General features: G+C 40.0%; 1 protein-coding gene across 1 annotated transcript; it reads right to left on the bottom strand.

The window, feature by feature from the left end:
* Nucleotides 1-971: 971 nt before the first annotated feature.
* On the bottom strand, nt 972-18,105 carry LOC137953603 (ycf3-interacting protein 1, chloroplastic-like). The gene is made up of 6 exons (XM_068801041.1): nt 17,803-18,105; nt 17,674-17,718; nt 17,377-17,490; nt 9,855-9,935; nt 1,375-1,539; nt 972-1,253 (listed from the first exon to the last, which is right to left on the bottom strand). Exons 1-6 carry the CDS (start codon nt 18,067-18,069, stop codon nt 1,164-1,166), a joined length of 762 nt encoding a protein of 253 aa, XP_068657142.1. The 5' UTR covers nt 18,070-18,105; the 3' UTR covers nt 972-1,163.
* Nucleotides 18,106-18,345: the final 240 nt, after the last annotated feature.

The following is an 18,345-nucleotide window of genomic DNA, read 5'->3' as shown; positions in this document are numbered from 1 at the left end:
AGTAATGGCTCTCCCTCCTTTCTTTCTCTTTCCCTCTGTCCCCTTCTTACCAAAAAAAAAAAAAAGTATAATAATAAGGGATCTATTTTCTTTGTATTAGGAAAATGCCAGGTCCAAGCAGAAAACCGGACATGGCGATTGGACGCTTCACGGGACCTCCTCCAAGTGTTCTTCTTCAGAACGCACTGGCGAATTTGTCTCGTTGCCACCACTCCTTATCAACTCCAGCGGCAAATCGAAGTACAGGTTCATGCTGTCGTCTCTTTCTCTGTTCTTTACCATCGCTGAAGATTCCCAGGACTCGAATTCGCACTTCTCTATCGAAACGGTTTTCGATATCGCATCCCCTCCATACTCGCTTTCTTCTCTCGTGGGTTTCACCTGCTTTGCGCTCCTCGTGAAATTCGGCAAGAACAGGCGGAGCGCACCCTCGGCATGTAGTCCTCGCCTTGCATTTCACGGTTATCGATCGTGTTTTCTGTGTACTTCTCCCGATCACAGTGATTGTTGATATTCTGAACCACGAAATCGAATTCAACTGACGGACGACAATCTCTGTCCTCGCCACAGGACTTGCTTCAGACGAGAGAGAGCAACCGACTGTTGGTGAACCAGGGAAGCGACGGGAGGAGGAGACGGAGGACTCTGGTTTCTCCATTTCTTTAATTTCTTCATCAGCGATGAGAGCGTCCGAGGAGATGAGGCGGCCGACCAGGGAAGGCTGGCGCTTATGTACATGAGCTTTGGGGAGGCAGGTTGATTGGAGGGAAGGAGGAGAAAGCATGTTCAACCCTATACGGTGGTTGTTTCAACGATATGGGATCGATAGATATCAGCTTCTCCTTTTGCTGTTGCAGGGTGCGTCATCTGGCCTGGAGAAGATGTGGGTTAGCTAAACCTCGCAATCATCTGAAACTTCCTTCGTGTAGATCTCATCTTCTCCGACCGGAAGGTGGGAGCTCAAAACGCGTAGAAGAAATAAATAGAGAAAAACGTGTAGGCATAACTCAAAATCATGCTTTGCATGTTCATATTTGGCAAGAGCATTTCAAACCTATCTTAATGAATGAAGTCGTTCCACCCATTTAATATACAAACAAAGCTTGAGGGCAGGAAAGGACACCGTAATTAAAGAACGTATTGGAGAGATGAGGGAAATTCCTCTACTGAAGCGAATTATAGAACAGAATCAACACCACCGATATTCCGATGATAACTGGCAAAGCTGTGACCAAGTAGAGCGCTCCATATCCCTGCACAGTTTTCTCTTCAACTCAGACTCAGCGGAATCAAATTCAAATCGAATCAGTGCCTTCATAACGGCCATCATCCCATCCTCACAGTATGAGATACAAGGGCAGAGAGCATAAATACCAGTACTGGAGGAACATCCATATCATCATCGTCTCCATTCCCCTCAATTTCAGCAGCAGTATCCCAGTCAAGGTTAAGTCTCCTTGCAGCCTCTGCAGGATCAATTCCAGTGTCTGTGGCTCGTGCATATAGAGATTTGGTGGGTTTCTTTTTTGGTGCTTCAACCTGTTCAACAAAATGATATACTCAGCCAAAGAGCCGCAACCTTTCCATCTTTGATTTACTCCTTTCGTGTATTACTCATTTCATTTTTCTCCTAAAAGACCTCTGTTTTAAAACCAAAAAAAAAAAAAAGACAAAAACGAGAACAATAATAGGGTAATACACTGTATGGTGCAAAATATAAATAAACAAGAGACCTTACTTTTTGTTTTTGTTTGTTGAATTTAAACTCTTTTTGTTTTCTTTTTTTTTTCTTTTGTTGTATTACAAGATATTGAATATAAAAAAAAAATACTTAATGCAAGAAGCACTTAAATCCTCCATATCAATAAATTGGCAAAATTCGGAACCTCCCGGCGATCTCTCATTGTTTGGGGAGGCTTCCCCCCTTGTAATATGCTCGTTTGAGCTGCCTAATAATAAAATTCAACATTATTTCAAAAAAAAAAAAAAATCCTCCGTGTCGGCCCTACTAGGACACTATCACATCATGCTAGCCTTATAGTATATTGTCCTCTTAGATCATACCATGTCATAAAGTATCTAATAAGCATCTTACTCAAAAATTTGCCTAGTATGCTGAAAAAGTTGGAAAAACACGATTATTCTGAAACCCTTCCAAAGAAATGGAGTTAATTGCAGGCTCTCAAGTAAAAAGAAGGCCATGACTCATGGATTTCTCAGCATTTTTTCTTTTTTTTTAAATAAATTTTTGTGATGGTGAATTTGTCTGGGCCTAGTGATTAGGAGTTGAATAGATAATAAACTCCCCATGGAATAAAAACATGAGAAGTTAAAGAGTTTTAGAGAGATTAATAGAAAATGAGGCTTCCATGGGACAAAGTGTAGGAGTTTTTTTAAAAAAAAAAAAAATTAATAGGCAGGCTTAGGACAAGTCATCCACAATTTGGAGCAGGCAGAAAGTTTTTTGGAGATTCTTCATACACTCAGATTTTATAGGTTCAGCACCAATTATCCATGTTTTGCAATGGTCATAGGAGGACGAATGAGAAGTTTTTGGGAACTTATTAAGGATTTCTAGATTATTTATGGGATTTGTGTTTTAAACATTTATTTTAAAATAAAATCAAATTGTAAGACTTGATAAAACTCTTTCCATGCACTTATTTGGGCTTTACCCCTGGATTACCCTCCAAATGCTCCTGGCACCCTGTTATTGAGCGATGGGAGGATCACTTAGTTTCTTGGAGAGGAAAATTTCTCTCTAAAGCAGGTAAATTGGTACTCATAAAATCCTTCCCTCATGGAATCCTTGGATACTTTCTATCAATGTGCTAGAGACATAATCGATCTCATCAAAAGAAGATTTCTATGGAGAGGACCAAATGGTGAAAAAAAGTTTCACTTGGTGAAATGGGAAGAGATTTGCAAACCTAAACACCTTGGCAGACTTGGTATCCGAGATACAGCCACTACGAATTCTACTCTCATCCTAAAATGGATCTGGAAATTCAATCTCTTCCCTGATCTGATTTGAAGAAATTTAGTAGCCGCCAAAGCCAACAAACATTTGGGTTGGTGGATTGAGGAGGGAAGACACTATTGACTATCCCCTGTTTGGAAAAAAATAACGATGCTACTTCTTGATTTCAAGAAAGTTGTTAAATGCTACATCAATAATGGGACCTCCACAAAATTTTGGTTCAATTGGTGGATTGGTTGTTCCAACCTCAACATTAGCAATGAGTCTATCTCAATCCTGGCAAGAAATGTTGATGCCTCTATCTCAGATCTATGGTCTGAAACCGAGGGCTGGAATTTGAACCTTCGAAGAGCTCTCTCGGATTTTGAAGCCATTCTAGTATCTAATCTCCTCTCCAGCATCTCCACAGCTAAACCCCGGATTAACCCTGATACATTGATCTGGATCCCTTGTACAAAAGGTATCTTCTCAACTGTTTCAGCTTACAACTTCCTCTGTAACCCCAATTCAAATCAGTCCAATCACCCTGCGGCCTCCACCTGGAACCTACTTGCCCCGCCACGTGCAAAAAAAATTATCTGGAGCGCCTGTAGAAATAAAATCCTCACCTCGGGTTCTTTAATTCAGCGTGGAACCACCATCCAAGATCCCTCTTGTCCTTTTTGCCAAAATGCTCCAGTAACTACCAATCATATACTCTTATCTTGCCATTATGCCCATACTATCTGGACCACCCTTTTAAATAAAATTGGGTTCAATAGTGCGCCTCACAAAATCCGTCATCCACTATCCTCTCAATCACCAGTGCTAGTCTCCCAGAGCTTGGAAAGATGTTTGTCTCATATTGCATAGGGCATGTCCTATGGGGATTATGGAAGGAAGAAACAAGAGAAAAATTCAATTCTAAATCTTCCCCCTTTGAAATATTGATTGATAACATTACGGGCCATGTAACAATCTGGCTATTGACCCAAAAGGAATTCAGAAGTTTTAGCAACTCCAATCTCAGAGGAAATTGGCAGCTGGTTGTTGGGCTGTCTCAGCCTTCCCGCCCTTGGGTCCTGCGGGCTATGGAGGAGTTATCCACGATACAAACGGCTATCTCCTCTTCTCCTTCGTGGGGCCACTTGGAGTCTCCGACTCCACCATAGCAGAACTCTCTGGATTGCTTAACGAAATTCAAGTATTTACAAGCCAGCTCATGGGCCCCCTCTGCATCGAAGGGGACTCAAAGACGGTCATTGACTGGTGTGCAAAGTCTATCAAACCTCCATGGCGTCATGGGGATATGTATTCAAAGATTTGTAACTTAATTTCTTCTTTAAATTGTAATTAGAAGCACATTCCTCGTTCTGCCAATCATTTGGCAGAGCTAAGATGGGTATTTCGCTCCAACACCTTGTTGTGGAGGAAGACCTGCCTAGTTAGGTTTGTTTGTACTTTACTCTTATCTTTTAATAGTTTATACACCACATTTCAGAAAACAAAAAGACTTGATAGAAGAACAAAAAAGAAGAAAGCTTTAGGATTGAGCGGCAGCTTTATCAGTGTGAACCACTCAAATATATGGACTATACCCCATTCAAATGTTCCTAGACGTTACTACTACAACATCCCAAAACGAAATTGCATTCATGCAAATCCAAGATTTATGACCTGCTATACACTTGCAATTTGTTGAACCATTTACAATGATCATACCAAAAGTTCCAATATAAAGAGAAAATGCATGTTAGTTCCAGTTGACTTAGCCATTCAGGATGTTAGAAAATCTATTGAAGAGTAGTTTAGCCATTTTACCTTTGCTGTTGCCTAGAGTTTATCTTATATGCTACTACATATTTAGATGTCCATAGTTTTATTTTTATGTAAATTGAGTAGGTATATTGGAAGATATAAGGGTTTAAGTGATATTTAAGTGTATAGGGGTATTTCTGTGATTATACTATTTTTCATTTAATAAAAAGAGTTTGGGGGGTCAAGCACAACCCGGAACAAGAGTCTGACTTCAGAACTCTTTTCCTTTTATCCATTCTCCTCTTCTTCACTCTCTATTTCTTTCTCTACAGCTCTCAAGTTCATACTTTTTCATGGTATGAGAGCTACAAATCTTTGTTAGAAACCCTTCTTTGACTCTCTCCATTGAAGCCAGCAACCTCACAAAAGGGAGTTTTTCAAAATTTGAGATTGTCTGGTTGGTAAAAATCTAACCTTTTGTGTTCCTTTACCATAACCCTAGGGTTAATATCTTCTATTGCTGATTAAGCGGTTCAGAGTTTAATTACTAATCTACGAGGGTTTATTGAGTTGAAATTGGCTGTTTCTGCACTGTGAGTACTTGCGGTTCAGCCCCAATTCTTGGGTATTTATTGCGGTTCAAGTCATTCTGATTGTATACTGTGGATTATTAAAGTGTTGTGGTTTGTGCACCATAGAATTTTGCCCAAACCCTAATTTTCAAAGTGGGGCGCCACCTAGCTCCACATCGTGTACTTGATTTGGAAGTGAAATTAGGGTTGATTGAATTACTGCAGTTAGTCTGATGGCTGATTCTGGTGAGGTTATCACCCCTTCTAAGGAAATCGGAAGTTCAAAGGACAAAGATGCAATTTTGATTACATCTGAGAGACTGTCAAAATTACCTAAGTTGTTCCAAGTCGGTGAGGATATATCTTAAGGCCACCTAGCTCCACATCGTGTACTTGATTTGGAAGTGAAATTAGGGTTGATTGAATTACTGCTGTTAGTCTGATGGCAGATTCTGGTGAAGTTATCACACCTTCTAAGGAAACAGGAAGTTCAGAGGATAAATATGCAATTTTGATTACATCTGAGAGACTGTCAAAATCACCTAAGTTGGTCCAAGTCAGTGAGAATATATCTTAAGGTTAAGAGAAAATCTAAGTTCATTAAGAAAGATCCCCCTGTTCCTCTAAATGATGTCTAGGAAGCTAAAGACAGTCAGGTATTGACCTAGATGATCAACAACATTGATTCCAAGTGAAGGAATCAGATTATGAACTGTGACACTGCTAAGAAGATGTGGGTACCTTTAGAATGTATAGGTACACTCAGGAGAGCAATCTGTCACAAGTATATGATTGTTTAGCCTCCAAAGATGTCAGAGGTCTGTTACAGAATAATAAGCTGAGCTTGTTGGTGTATTGCAGGAGGTAAACATCATTTTACTCCTGATAAAAAGGAATCTAGAAAACAGCATGAATAGGCTCACATAGCGAATTTCTGTCAGGTTTGGGGCTAGAATTTGACTCAGTTAGGGCACATCTTTTAGTGTCTGAGGATGTTCAATCTTTATCCACCACCTTTAGTAGAGTTTGCATGCAGAATCAGCTATTATATCTCAGAGGAGTAAAGATGTTCCTACTTTTATTATATTTCCACAGAATACTCAGGGTCCATTCGAATCATCTAATGGATGAAGAGGTAGTTCTAGAGGTAGAGGAAGAGATAATCACAGTAGAGGTAAAGCCAGAGGCAAGGGTAATAGTAGACCCGACTGGAAATGCATTCACTGTGATCACTCCAACCACTTCTCTAAAAAAAGTTGGACCATGTTTGGTAAGCCTACATGGCCTAATTCTCTCATTCATGAGAGTGCAAAAGCATCCAATGGGCCTATAGCGAATGTTGTACCAGAGTCATATGATGAAATGTAATAGCTAGTCCAGCGTATGGCTTAGTTGATTGCTGCCTCATCTTCAGGATCTATGGCTCAGACCATTCAGGCTAATTTAGGTATATCTGCCCTTCATGTACAGATCTTCCACTTGGGTTCTTGACTCAAGTGCTACTATTCATATGTGAGGTATGTCCTCTTTGTTTTCTGATTTAAAGGAATCAGATGCTATTTACTTTGACTGATGGATCCATTGTAGTTGTTCAAGGTTAATCGCTTCTGAGCTCATGTCGCCTCAGTCTGTGTTGTTTATTCCTAAATTTTCCTCAAATTTTTTGTCAATTAGTCAACTAGTGAAACCTATGAATTACTGTGTTTCAGGATCTCACGACGAGGAGGACGATTGATTCCACACATGACAGAAGCTAATTATACTATGTAGAGAACCATTGACGAGATAAATTACAAGCGTTGCACTCAACAATTTCGCCTCTACAATGACATCAACAATTAGGTCATCTTTCTTCCGTGAAGTTGATTCAACTCTTTCCTACATTTCTATCTAGTCTTTCCTTTTACCCTGATTCTTATCAGTTGGGCAAGCACCATCGGACATCATTTCCTTCAATCAATTCAGAAGTAGTCGCTCATTTGATGTAGTTCATTTATGTCTAGGAGTCATGCCCAATCCCTAGTATTTTTGGTTACAAGTATTTCCTTTCATTCTTAGATGATGATATAATCGTTGTACTTGGGTGTATCTCTCATGGGAGAAATTTGAAGTATTTAATATGTTCAAAAAAATTATAATGAAATTAAAAATCAGTTTGATACTTCTCTCTGTGCAATGTGCACTGATAATGTCTTGGAATTTATGAAAAAAAAATTTGATTCCTTTTGTCAGAGTTATAGAATTATACATCAACTATCTTGTGTCTTTACTCCACAACAAAATGGTATTGCTAAGAGTAAATATCATCATCTCTTATAAGTGACACGTACCTTGCTCTTACAAATGATTGTTCATAAATCGTATTAGAAGGATGGTGTTCTCACTGCCTGCTTCTTGATTAACAGGATGCCCTCATTGGTTCTAGATGGGAAAATTCCTATAGAGATGTTAATGTCATCGGTCACATTGTTTCTCTTGGGTCCTCATGCATTTGGATGTGTATGTTTTGCACATGTATTTGGTGCTTCCAGGGACAAATTGTCTCCTTGTGAAGTAAAATGTGTTTTCTTGGGTTATTCACGTACACAGAAGGGATATGAATGTTTTTGTCCTTCAACTAAAAAGACATTTGTATCTGCTAATGTGACATGTTTTGAAGATACTCCGTTATTTTCTCGATCCATTATAGAGATGTCTCCAGTTACTATAGGTCTCGAGGTTGTTGTACCCACTCTTGTGAAATAGGGTCCTATTTCATCCATTAATGCTCCTGTAGAGAAACCATTACAAGTGTGCCACAGATGGCATGGGGCTCAATAGAAGACAGTTCCCTCTTTCACATCGGACCATGAACCCTCTTTGTCTGCTAATCTAGAGGTTAGTAATCTACACCTTCCTATTGCTCTACAAAAAGGAGTTCGGAAAGGTACTTGTTATCCTCTCTCTAACTTTGTTTCCCTTATTCCTTATCTGACTGATACGAACAATACATCTTGTCAATGTCTACTTGCATCGTTCCTTCTTCAGTGCAGGATACCTTTCTTCTCCTCAGTGGAAGAAAGCTATGGATATTGAGATGCTGGCACTACTGGACAAAGGTACCTAGTTGTTGTGTGACTTGCCCCTCAGAGCTATGGTGGTTGGATGTAGATGGGTTATACTATGAAGTATAAGGCAGATGGTTGAAAGATACAAGGCTCAATTGGTAGCTAAAATAATGTCTTTGAAACCCTCTCACCTGTTGCCCGATTATTATTTTCAGTCCGGATTTTGATATCTATAGCAGTCAACCAGGGATAGCCACTATATGAGCTTGACACCAAAAATGCCTTTTTATATGGTGATTTTGATGAGAATGTATATAAGGAACAACCTCTTGGGTATGTTGCTTAGGGGGGAAGTGGTATGGTATACAAGCTCAAGAAAGCCATATATGGTGTTAAACAAAGCCCTCAAGCATGGTTTGAGAAATTTATTCAGGTGGTCAGATCTATTGGTTTTTCTAGAAATCATTTTGACCATTCACTCTTTGTTATGATGAGGTAATCTAGTATTGTGGTATTGCTAGTGTATGTGGATAACATTATAGTATCTGATAGTGATGCGGTCGGCATTGAGGAGGTAACGACGAATCTAGCAAAACATTTTCAGATTAAAGATTTAGGGTCTTTAAAATATTTTCTAGGCATTGAGGTGGCTAGAAGCAAGACCGGTCTTGTGTTAACAATATTTTCATGTAAATTGAGAATGTATAATATTGGGAGATATAAGGTTTAAGTGATATTTAAGTGTATAGGGGTATTTCTGTAATTATACTATTTTTACTTATTAAAAAGAGGCTGGGGGTTGAGCACGACCCCAAAGAGAGTCTGACTTCAGAACTCCTCCTCTCCATTCTCCTCTTCTTCTCTATCTATTTCTGTCTCTACACCTCTCAAGTTTAAACTTTTTTCACAGGAAGAATTGGAAGGTGACTGTCAAGAACAGGAGCTGGGCATTGATAAAGTAGAATGTTAGATTTCAGGCCACAGCTATCTCTTCCAAATAAGCTCACTGCATTTCAATTTCATTATCAAACATTTTACAGAGTCCACATTCGTTATAGTGATATCATTCACGATTCTGGCACGCCTGGAATTATGACCTCTGTTAATGTCTTTAATACCATTTCATAGAACTTAAAATTATAATTCATTTCCTCAGATTTAGGTTAGAAACATTTGGATGTTAATTGTTACATATCTAATTAAATAAGTTTTTTTTAAAACACAGCAGAAAGTATTATAACAGAGAAAGTACATGACCAGGTGGACTGAGCAAAGTGGTTTAGAACTAAGTACGTAAATTTAGATATTTCAGGACAGCCTAGAAGGTTACAACCAGGCATTGTGTTTGTAGCTCAACACTGCTACAGAAAAAAAAATCAATTTACCATCACTTCAGAGGACTAACTTTGACAACGATGCATGCAATACAAAACCTAATCAGAATAATAAAAGCAACCTTCAACTTAGTAGAGTTTTTTGTAGCTGCCCTTGAAAAAGGATAGAAGATATTGATAATACCTCAAGATTGGGCCAACCGGTCATTTCCTCAGCTAGCAATCTAAGAGCAACACGGTTTTCAGGAATTCTGCCTTCATGAACCTACAAGAGCAAAGTAATGTAATTAGTGTTGCTGACAGATGATATAGAAATACCCCAAGGAACTTCGAAATACCAATCTGCTCAGACAGTCAACTTTTTCTTTTTTTTTTTGTTAAGGGAAAACCTTAGTCATTTCCAAATAGAATGTGAACAAAAGATAAAAAAGTAGGAACAGAGATCTTTTACTGTTGTGCATTGTTCTTGTTTCAATGCTGCTTTATTTTTCTTCTTTTGCCTTACAGCTACAGATATAAAACTAACCAGCCATAGATGTCCTTTTCACTCAATTTATTGAGTGTTTGTGAGACCACAACCATTGACTTAATCCCATGATTCCTTATGCCACTTTAACCCTTAATACTGCACACCGTAACTATAACAAGGACAAGTTCACATCAGAATGAAGCCATGTCCTAGCTCAGTATTGACTACAGTTTTTGCATTTTGTTCTGGCTTTGAACAACACAGTTCAAAGCCACAATTGCTCAAAAAAGGCAATTATCAACATTTAAAAAAAAAAAGAATCTGAGATAGTTGTTTTCAATTAGAAGAGCTCTCAAAGATGAAGAAGCGGGAAACATAGCAAAATTACTGAATGTAAAATTGAGCGAAAGAGATAGAATAGAGAAGAAAGTGGAAAGAGAGAAAAGGCAGAAGAGAATTCAGAATTGCTGCAGTGTGCGGCACTCTTCTCAGAGGTCAAAATTCGACCTCCCTCTTTATTAAATAGGTCACTTAAGTGAAAAATTAGTACAATGACACAGAGGCCCCTCTAGACTCAATTACTTATATCTCCTAACATATACATCACATAAACCTGAAAATTGAACCCAATGTATGTCGTAAATAGATGAATACTCTACTAACCCTAGAGGGTAAAACCATATAAAATACCCAAAATACCCTTGACACTTACAATTTTAACACTCTCCGCCTTTGCTTGTTACAGAAAAATTCATGATCTCATTTTCCTAGAGCCTTCTAAAACACATCACCGAGTTGATCAGTAGACTTGGCATAGGGAGTAACCACAGCTCTACTCATGACAACATCTCCGATACAATTACAATCTACTTCCACGTGTTTAGTCCTTACATGAAGTACAAGATTATTTGCAATGAATATGATGACCTGATTGTCACATTATATAGTCATAGCCTCTTTAATCAGGAAACCCAATTCTTGTAACACAAATTTCACCCACAAAAACTCATTAATTATATGAGTCATTGTTCTATACACAACTTCATTGGACAGGCAATTACAGCTTGCTTTTTGCTTTTCTAACTTACTAAATTGCCTCCATAAAAAATATAGTATCCCGAAGTAGATTTTTTATCCAATTTAGAACTAGCATACTCAACATTAGAATATCCTACAATTTGCAAGACGTGACTCATATAACAACCCTTTCTTGATGCAACCTTCAAATATCACAATAATCTCAATGCAGCTTATAGGTGAGTCTTTCTCAGGTGCTCCATAAATTGGGAAACTACACTCATTGCAAAAGCCATATCAGGTCTAGTCACAGTGGCATAAAAAACCTTGCCTACCAACCTCCACCTCCTGTACATAGTCTTGTCTCTGAGCTCATTACTGTTCCCCTCGTGAAGATTATGGCCAACTTGAAAGATTATGGCCAAGGACACAAAAAAAAAAAAAAAATGGATAAAACAACGGAACCTGAAAGCATCCAATGCTGCATTTATGGGTCTATAATGTTGACCGATCAGCAAGAAAGGATTCTTATGCTGTTGAAGATCCGAACTTAACGGGTCTTACGATCCGAGATTAACTGGTCTTGATCCGACAAGAACGGATCTGTAACTTTAAACGGGATTCGTTCCCTTATATGTAAACGTATTCTGAATGTATATTTTCATATCGGAAATAAAGAATTTTACATGGTATCAGAGCGACGATCTTGAGATCGCTCTTTCTATTTTTTTCTTCCCGTCTGTCTCGTTGCCGCTTCCGATTCCGGCGACGTTTCCGTCGAGGTCCGAATCCTCGTTCGACGGACGGAGATAAACCTGCGCCGATCGTTAAAAGACGCAACAGGAGTTCTTTTATTGTCCACCAAAGGTCTCCCAGATCCGGCCACTGCGCCGTCCCCGCCATCGCCTTCCGGCCTTCCTCTGCCGCAGACGACGCTCGCAAACCGTGCTCCGACGTTTTGCGCCATCCCGCCTTCCGTTCCGGCCAGTTTAATTTTCGTCGCTCTCTGTCGGCAGAGACAGAGACGAGAAAGAAATATTTACGCGTTGAATTAAATCAACGCTTTATGGTCCGAGCCAAAGTTTGAGCCGAGCCGAGCCAAACCGAGCCACTATACTGAGCCGAGCTAATATTATCTAAGCCGATATACTGAGCCGAGCCGATATACCGAGCCGAGCTAATATTATCTAAGCCAATATATTGAGCCGAGCCGAGCCGAGCCGACATACTGAGCCGTACCAGTTTTCTACCGAGTTAACTTGGACCTAAGGAGTCTAGTTCGAAGTCCTGAGCCGAAGCCAGAGTCCCAGTCTGCGCACACCAACTTCTAACAAAGGATATCACTAGTATGACATCCAACTTTACTAATCTGAATCACCCACTGTATCTTCACCATTCAGATCAGCCTGGGTTGGTTCTCGTCTCACAACTTCTCACTGAGGATAATTACAGCACATGGCGTCGTTCCATGACTATGGCCCTCACAGTCAAAAACAAATTTGGGTTTGTTGATGGATCTCTTCAACGACCAGACAACAATACCGACAATGAATTACAACAGTGGATTCGTTGTGATAACCTTGTCAAAACTTGGTTATTGAGTTCAATCTCTAGAGATATTGCAGTAAGCGTATTTTATTGTGATGGAGCACAAACAGTTTGGAATGAGTTGTGCGATCGCTTTTCTCAGGTAAACAGCGTCCAATTATTTCACATTGAGAATGAAATACATGATTGCATACAGAATAATATGTCTGTTAGCTCATATTTTACAAAACTCAAAGGATTGTGGGATGAAAGAGATTCTATTTGTCCTATCTCACACTGTCGTTGTGGCTCTATGAAAGAGGAACTATCCTATCGAGAAACACAGAAAATCATCAAGTTTCTCATGGGATTAAGTGAATCTTTTACTACCGTACGTGGACAAATATTGACAATGGACCCTTTGCCTAAGATTAGCAAGGTTTATTCTCTAGTACTCAGACATGAACGACAAAAAGATGTATCTGATAAACGGAGCATCATTCAACCTGAGGCAGCAGCTTTCGCTGTCAGAAATTCATTCAAGAAAGGTGGCTCCTCCACCTGTACAAAATGTCACAAAGACGGTCACCATGCTGGAAATTGTCGGGCACATTTGAAATGCACTTATTGCAATTTGAAGGGTCACACCGTTGATTTCTGTCGAAGATTCAAGTTTGCAGAATCCACTAAGCCCACAGAGAAGAAGAACATATCCAACTCCTTTCCTTTTACTCAGGAACAATGCCAACAAATATTACAAATGCTCAGTCATAACAAGCCATCATTGGCAAATCATGTGGGTAATTCCTCTACTCACGACGAACTTTCAGGTAAAACACTTTACTTTTCCTCTCCCAATAAGCAAGCCACATGGATCCTAGATAGTGGTGCCACTGACCATATTGTTTGCTGTCATACATTGCTTAAGTCTTGGCGAGCTGTTACGAACAAAACAGTGGAATTACCAGATGGTTCTCATGCTAATGTCACACATGTTGGTCAAATCGTTTTTTCTTCTAGTTTGGTTCTTCACAATGTTTTATGTGTCCCAATTTTCCAATTAAACCTCATTTCTATCAGCAAACTTCTTCATCATTCTCTTTGCATCACCGTGTTCTTTACCCATTTTTGTGCTATACAGGACCTACGCTCGGGGAAGATGATTGGGATGGGAACTGAACAGCAGGGTCTCTACTACCTTGATCGTCCAAAACCATCATCATGTTATTCCATACATTCTCCATCTGGTATTTGGCATCAACGTCTCGGACATCCATCACATCAAGTATCTGTCTCATTTCCATTTTTTCATAAAAATTCTTGTAGTTCAAACAATTGTCTAGTTTGCCCCTTGGCTAAACAAACTAGATTGTCATTTCCTTTGAGCACAATTTCTAGTACATCATCTTTTGAAAAATTGCATGTTGATATCTGGGGGGGTTACCATGTTGCATCGATTTCTGGGGCTCGATATTTCCTTACTATAGTTGATGACTTTACTAGATGCACATGGATTTATTTGATGCGTCACAAGTCTGAAACTCAAACTCACCTAACTAATTTTATTAGTATGGTAGAAACCCAATTTGCTTCCACGGTGAAAATTGTGCATAGTGATAATGGCCCTGAATTCACTCTTGCCACTTACTACTTGTCCAAAGGCATTATCCACCAAACCAGTTGTGTTCACACCCGACAACAAAACGGGATAGCTGAACGCAAACATCGACACCTTCTTAACATGGCTAGAGCCTTACTTTTTCAAGCACACCTTCCTAAAAGATTTTGGGGAGATGCCATTTTAACAGCTGCTTATCTCATAAATCGGACACCTACCCCAGTCTTGCAAGGTAAAACTCCTTATGAACAGTTATTTCACATTATCCCCACTTACTCTCATTTACGAGTTTTTGGATGTTTATGTTTTGCCTCTTCTCACGCCCACAAACCATCCAAATTTGATGCACGTGCCATCCGTTGCATTTTTCTTGGGTACCCTTATGGACAAAAGGGATATAGGGTTTATGATCTCCAACTCAATAAAGTATTTATCTCCCGAGATGTTACCTTCTTTGAAAATGAATTCCCTCTTAAACATTTTTCCGCTGCAAATAAGGGTCTCATGTTTCCTCCTCCTATAATGTCTGCTATTTATGATGACCCTCTACCAGACATACCTTTATCTGACACACCTCCTCCGTCACCAAATCTTGACATTTCCCATGTTGATCATACTTTTTCCCCCCAAGTACCTTCTCCTACTCGTCGCCCCTCTACCAGGCCCATTAAGCGACCTAGTTTCCTTCAGGATTTTCATGTGGAAGCGACCCTACCGTCACGACCTGAACAATCTTCTGCCTCCAACGTGGTCACCACCTCAGGTACACCTTATGACCTCTCTCACGTTCTTTCTTATGCCCGGTTATCCCCATCTCATAAAGTTTTTACCACTTCATTAACCATTACACTAGAACCAACTAGTTTCTTACAGGCCATGAAGGATCCTAAATGGTGTCAAGCAATGCATGATGAAATTCAAGCTCTCCAGGCTAACCAGACATGGACACTCACATCTCTTCCACCTGGCAAGAAACCCATTGGATGTAAATGGGTATACAAAGTCAAGCTCAAATCTGATGGCACCGTTGAGCGTTACAAAGCTCGCCTAGTCGCCAAAGGATACAACCAGATTGAAGGACTTGACTATCAAGAGACGTTCGCCCCAGTTGCCAAGCTGGTTACTGTCCGTGTCCTACTCAGTGTTTCTGCTATTCAAGGATGGCATCTTCACCAACTCGATGTTAACAATGCGTTCTTACACGGTAATCTTGATGAAGATGTCTACATGTCACTACCACCTGGTTTTGGACGAAAGGGGGAGACTCGAGTGTGCAAACTTAACAAGTCCCTATACGGCTTGAAACAAGCTTCTAGACAGTGGTTTTTGAAGTTTTCCACAGCCCTCAAGATTGCTGGGTTTCATCAGTCAAAGGCAGATTATTCTTTATTCGTCCAATCCCACAAAGGCAGTTTTACAGCAATACTTGTATACGTTGATGATGTGATTTTGGCAGGTAACAATCTGCAACATATTGAAGATGTGAAACACTTATTATCCAAGCAGTTCAAACTTAAGGATCTTGGTCAGCTCAAATACTTCTTGGGTATAGAAGTAGCAAGGTCTTCAAAGGGGATTACCCTCTCCCAAAGGAAATATGCATTGGAAATATTAGAAGATGCTGGATTTCTAGGAGCAAAACCTACGAGGTTCCCAATGGAGCAAAATTTGGCTCTTACACAATCCGATGGTGAACTCGTAAATGATCCTTCATCATACAGGCGCCTTGTGGGAAGATTGATCTACTTGACCATCACTAGGCCAGATATGGTCTATGCTGTCCATGTTCTAAGCCAATTTATGGAAAAACCACGTACACCACACCTTGAGGCAGCACATAGAGTTCTTCGATACCTGAAACAAACTCCAGGGCAGGGTATTCTATTATCCTCTACAGGTACACTCCAGTTAAATGCATTTTGCGATGCAGATTGGGCTCGTTGCAGGGACACAAGAAGGTCAGTAACAGGGTATTGTATATTTCTTGGACAATCACCCATTTCGTGGAAAACAAAGAAACAAACAACGGTGGCTCGATCAACTGCCGAGGCAGAGTATCGTTCCATGGCTGCTACATGTTGCGAAATTACTTGGCTGAAAAACATTTTGAAAGACTTGAAAATCACACATACTCAACCAGCCATGTTGTATTGTGACAACCAAGCTGCTCTACACATCGCTTCAAATCCGGTCTTCCATGAGCGAACCAAGCACATCGAAATCGATTGTCACTTAGTTCGTGAAAAGATTCAAGCAGGGATGATTAAGACAGCCCACATACGAACCAACGACCAAACTGCAGACTTATTTACTAAGGCGTTGAGTTCGTCCCAATTTGAGGCATTACTCGGCAAGTTGGGTATCATTAACATATATTCCAACTTGAGGGGGAGTGTTGAAGATCCGAACTTAACGGGTCTTACGATCCGAGATTAACTGGTCTTGATCCGACAAGAACGGATCTGTAACTTTAAACGGGATTCGTTCCCTTATATATAAACGTATTCTGAATGTATATTTTCATATCGGAAATAAAGAATTTTACATATGCAAATAAGTCAAGCACAAGTGCTCCATTTTACACTGAAGCAAACAGTTTATTGGCAACCACTGTGTCTACTAAAAGAGTTGATCTCAGCAAATGATCAATCAAAATAACAACAATAGATACAGATGGAAAATGTTGATGCAATACAAAAATGCCAGCACCGTAAAGCCAGTCTGAAGTTAATTCTGTAATTCTTTCCAGTTGAAGCAGACACAGGTTCCCCTCAAATAGAAATTTCCATTGAGTAAAATGGACTCCACTTGTCCTCAACATCATTGTGGAGCATGAAAACGACTAATCTTGAAAGGTCATGACATATAAAGCATGTAGGTAGGCTAACTAATTGAACTCAACAAGAAAGACGTTTCCAAAATCAATGCAAAAGAGAAAGGAATTCCGAATGCATCACCAACTGTTTTTGACAAAAACAAATGGTTTTCAACAGAAATGAACATTACAGTAAACCGGTTGAAAGTCAAAACGGTATAAGACCAAAGTTATGCATCTTACAAAGAAGAAGCACGTACATCTTCCAAAGCAGTAGCTAAATCGTCCCTTGTCACTTCCTCAGCATTTTCTAGTCCAAGCAGCTTTTTGCGCTCTGCATCTCTTGGATCGTCAATCATGATAGTTAACTTAACCTGGCATTAAAAAACATACTCGCTATATAGAACCCAGTGGAGCACGTAACTCCAATTAAAAAGAAAAATATAAAAGAATCCAGGTTTTGACATTTCAAATTCAACTAAAAGGATTCATCACATACATCAGAATGATCCTGTTTTAAGGTCTAAAAGAAAGTCAACTCTGATGACCGGAAGTACCTCTCCGAAGACCATGTCTCTGTTCTTTCTAAGAAGCTCCAAAATCTATACAAAGCAAGGAAGCAGCAGTCACACCTTGTACACCAATTAACTCTATCAGGAAGAAGCACAAAAGAGTAAAGCACTCACTCTTTTGATTTGTCGAACGTAATCAAGGTCCTCCGGAGAAGCATTTTGCAGGCTGTCAGCGGCGTCGGAGACTGCCACTTGAGTCTCTTCCTTACCGGCGGGAACGCAGCGGACCCCGCGGCTACGGCAGAGGGAGATGAAAGAGCGGTATGAAAATGGGAGAGAGGGGTATAGAGAGATTTTTAAGGGAGAGAAATGTCGTTGGTGGTGACGAATTAGGGCTAGGGTTTCGGACGACGAAACCGGTAGACGCAGCTGTAGCGCCATGGACGAAAAAGAATAGAAGAAGCAGAGATTCCAAATCAGTGCATCACGAAATTGCTGCAGTCAGTCGAGCTCGAGCAGGGTGATAGGGTGCTCAGGAACTGAAGCAGTTGCGTGACACGTGGCGACGGTTTGGGGAAGCCAGCTCAGCAAAATGGCCCGAAAAAGATCCTGTTATCGGATTACCCGAATGACCGCTAAAATTTAATTTCCCGACCGGAAGTGCTGATAAACCGGATACGGATCCGGGTCTGATCGCATAATTCCGGGCGGCAAGAT

Source organism: Aristolochia californica, unplaced genomic scaffold, assembly GCF_029961685.1.
Source record: "Aristolochia californica isolate CCGP_79_NKW_82.1479 unplaced genomic scaffold, dmAriCali1.0.hap1 SCAF_16, whole genome shotgun sequence".
NCBI classification, from domain to species: Eukaryota; Viridiplantae; Streptophyta; class Magnoliopsida; order Piperales; family Aristolochiaceae; genus Aristolochia; species Aristolochia californica.
Note: the sequence above shows the minus strand (reverse complement) of the source record. Positions and strands in the feature narration are given on the sequence as shown.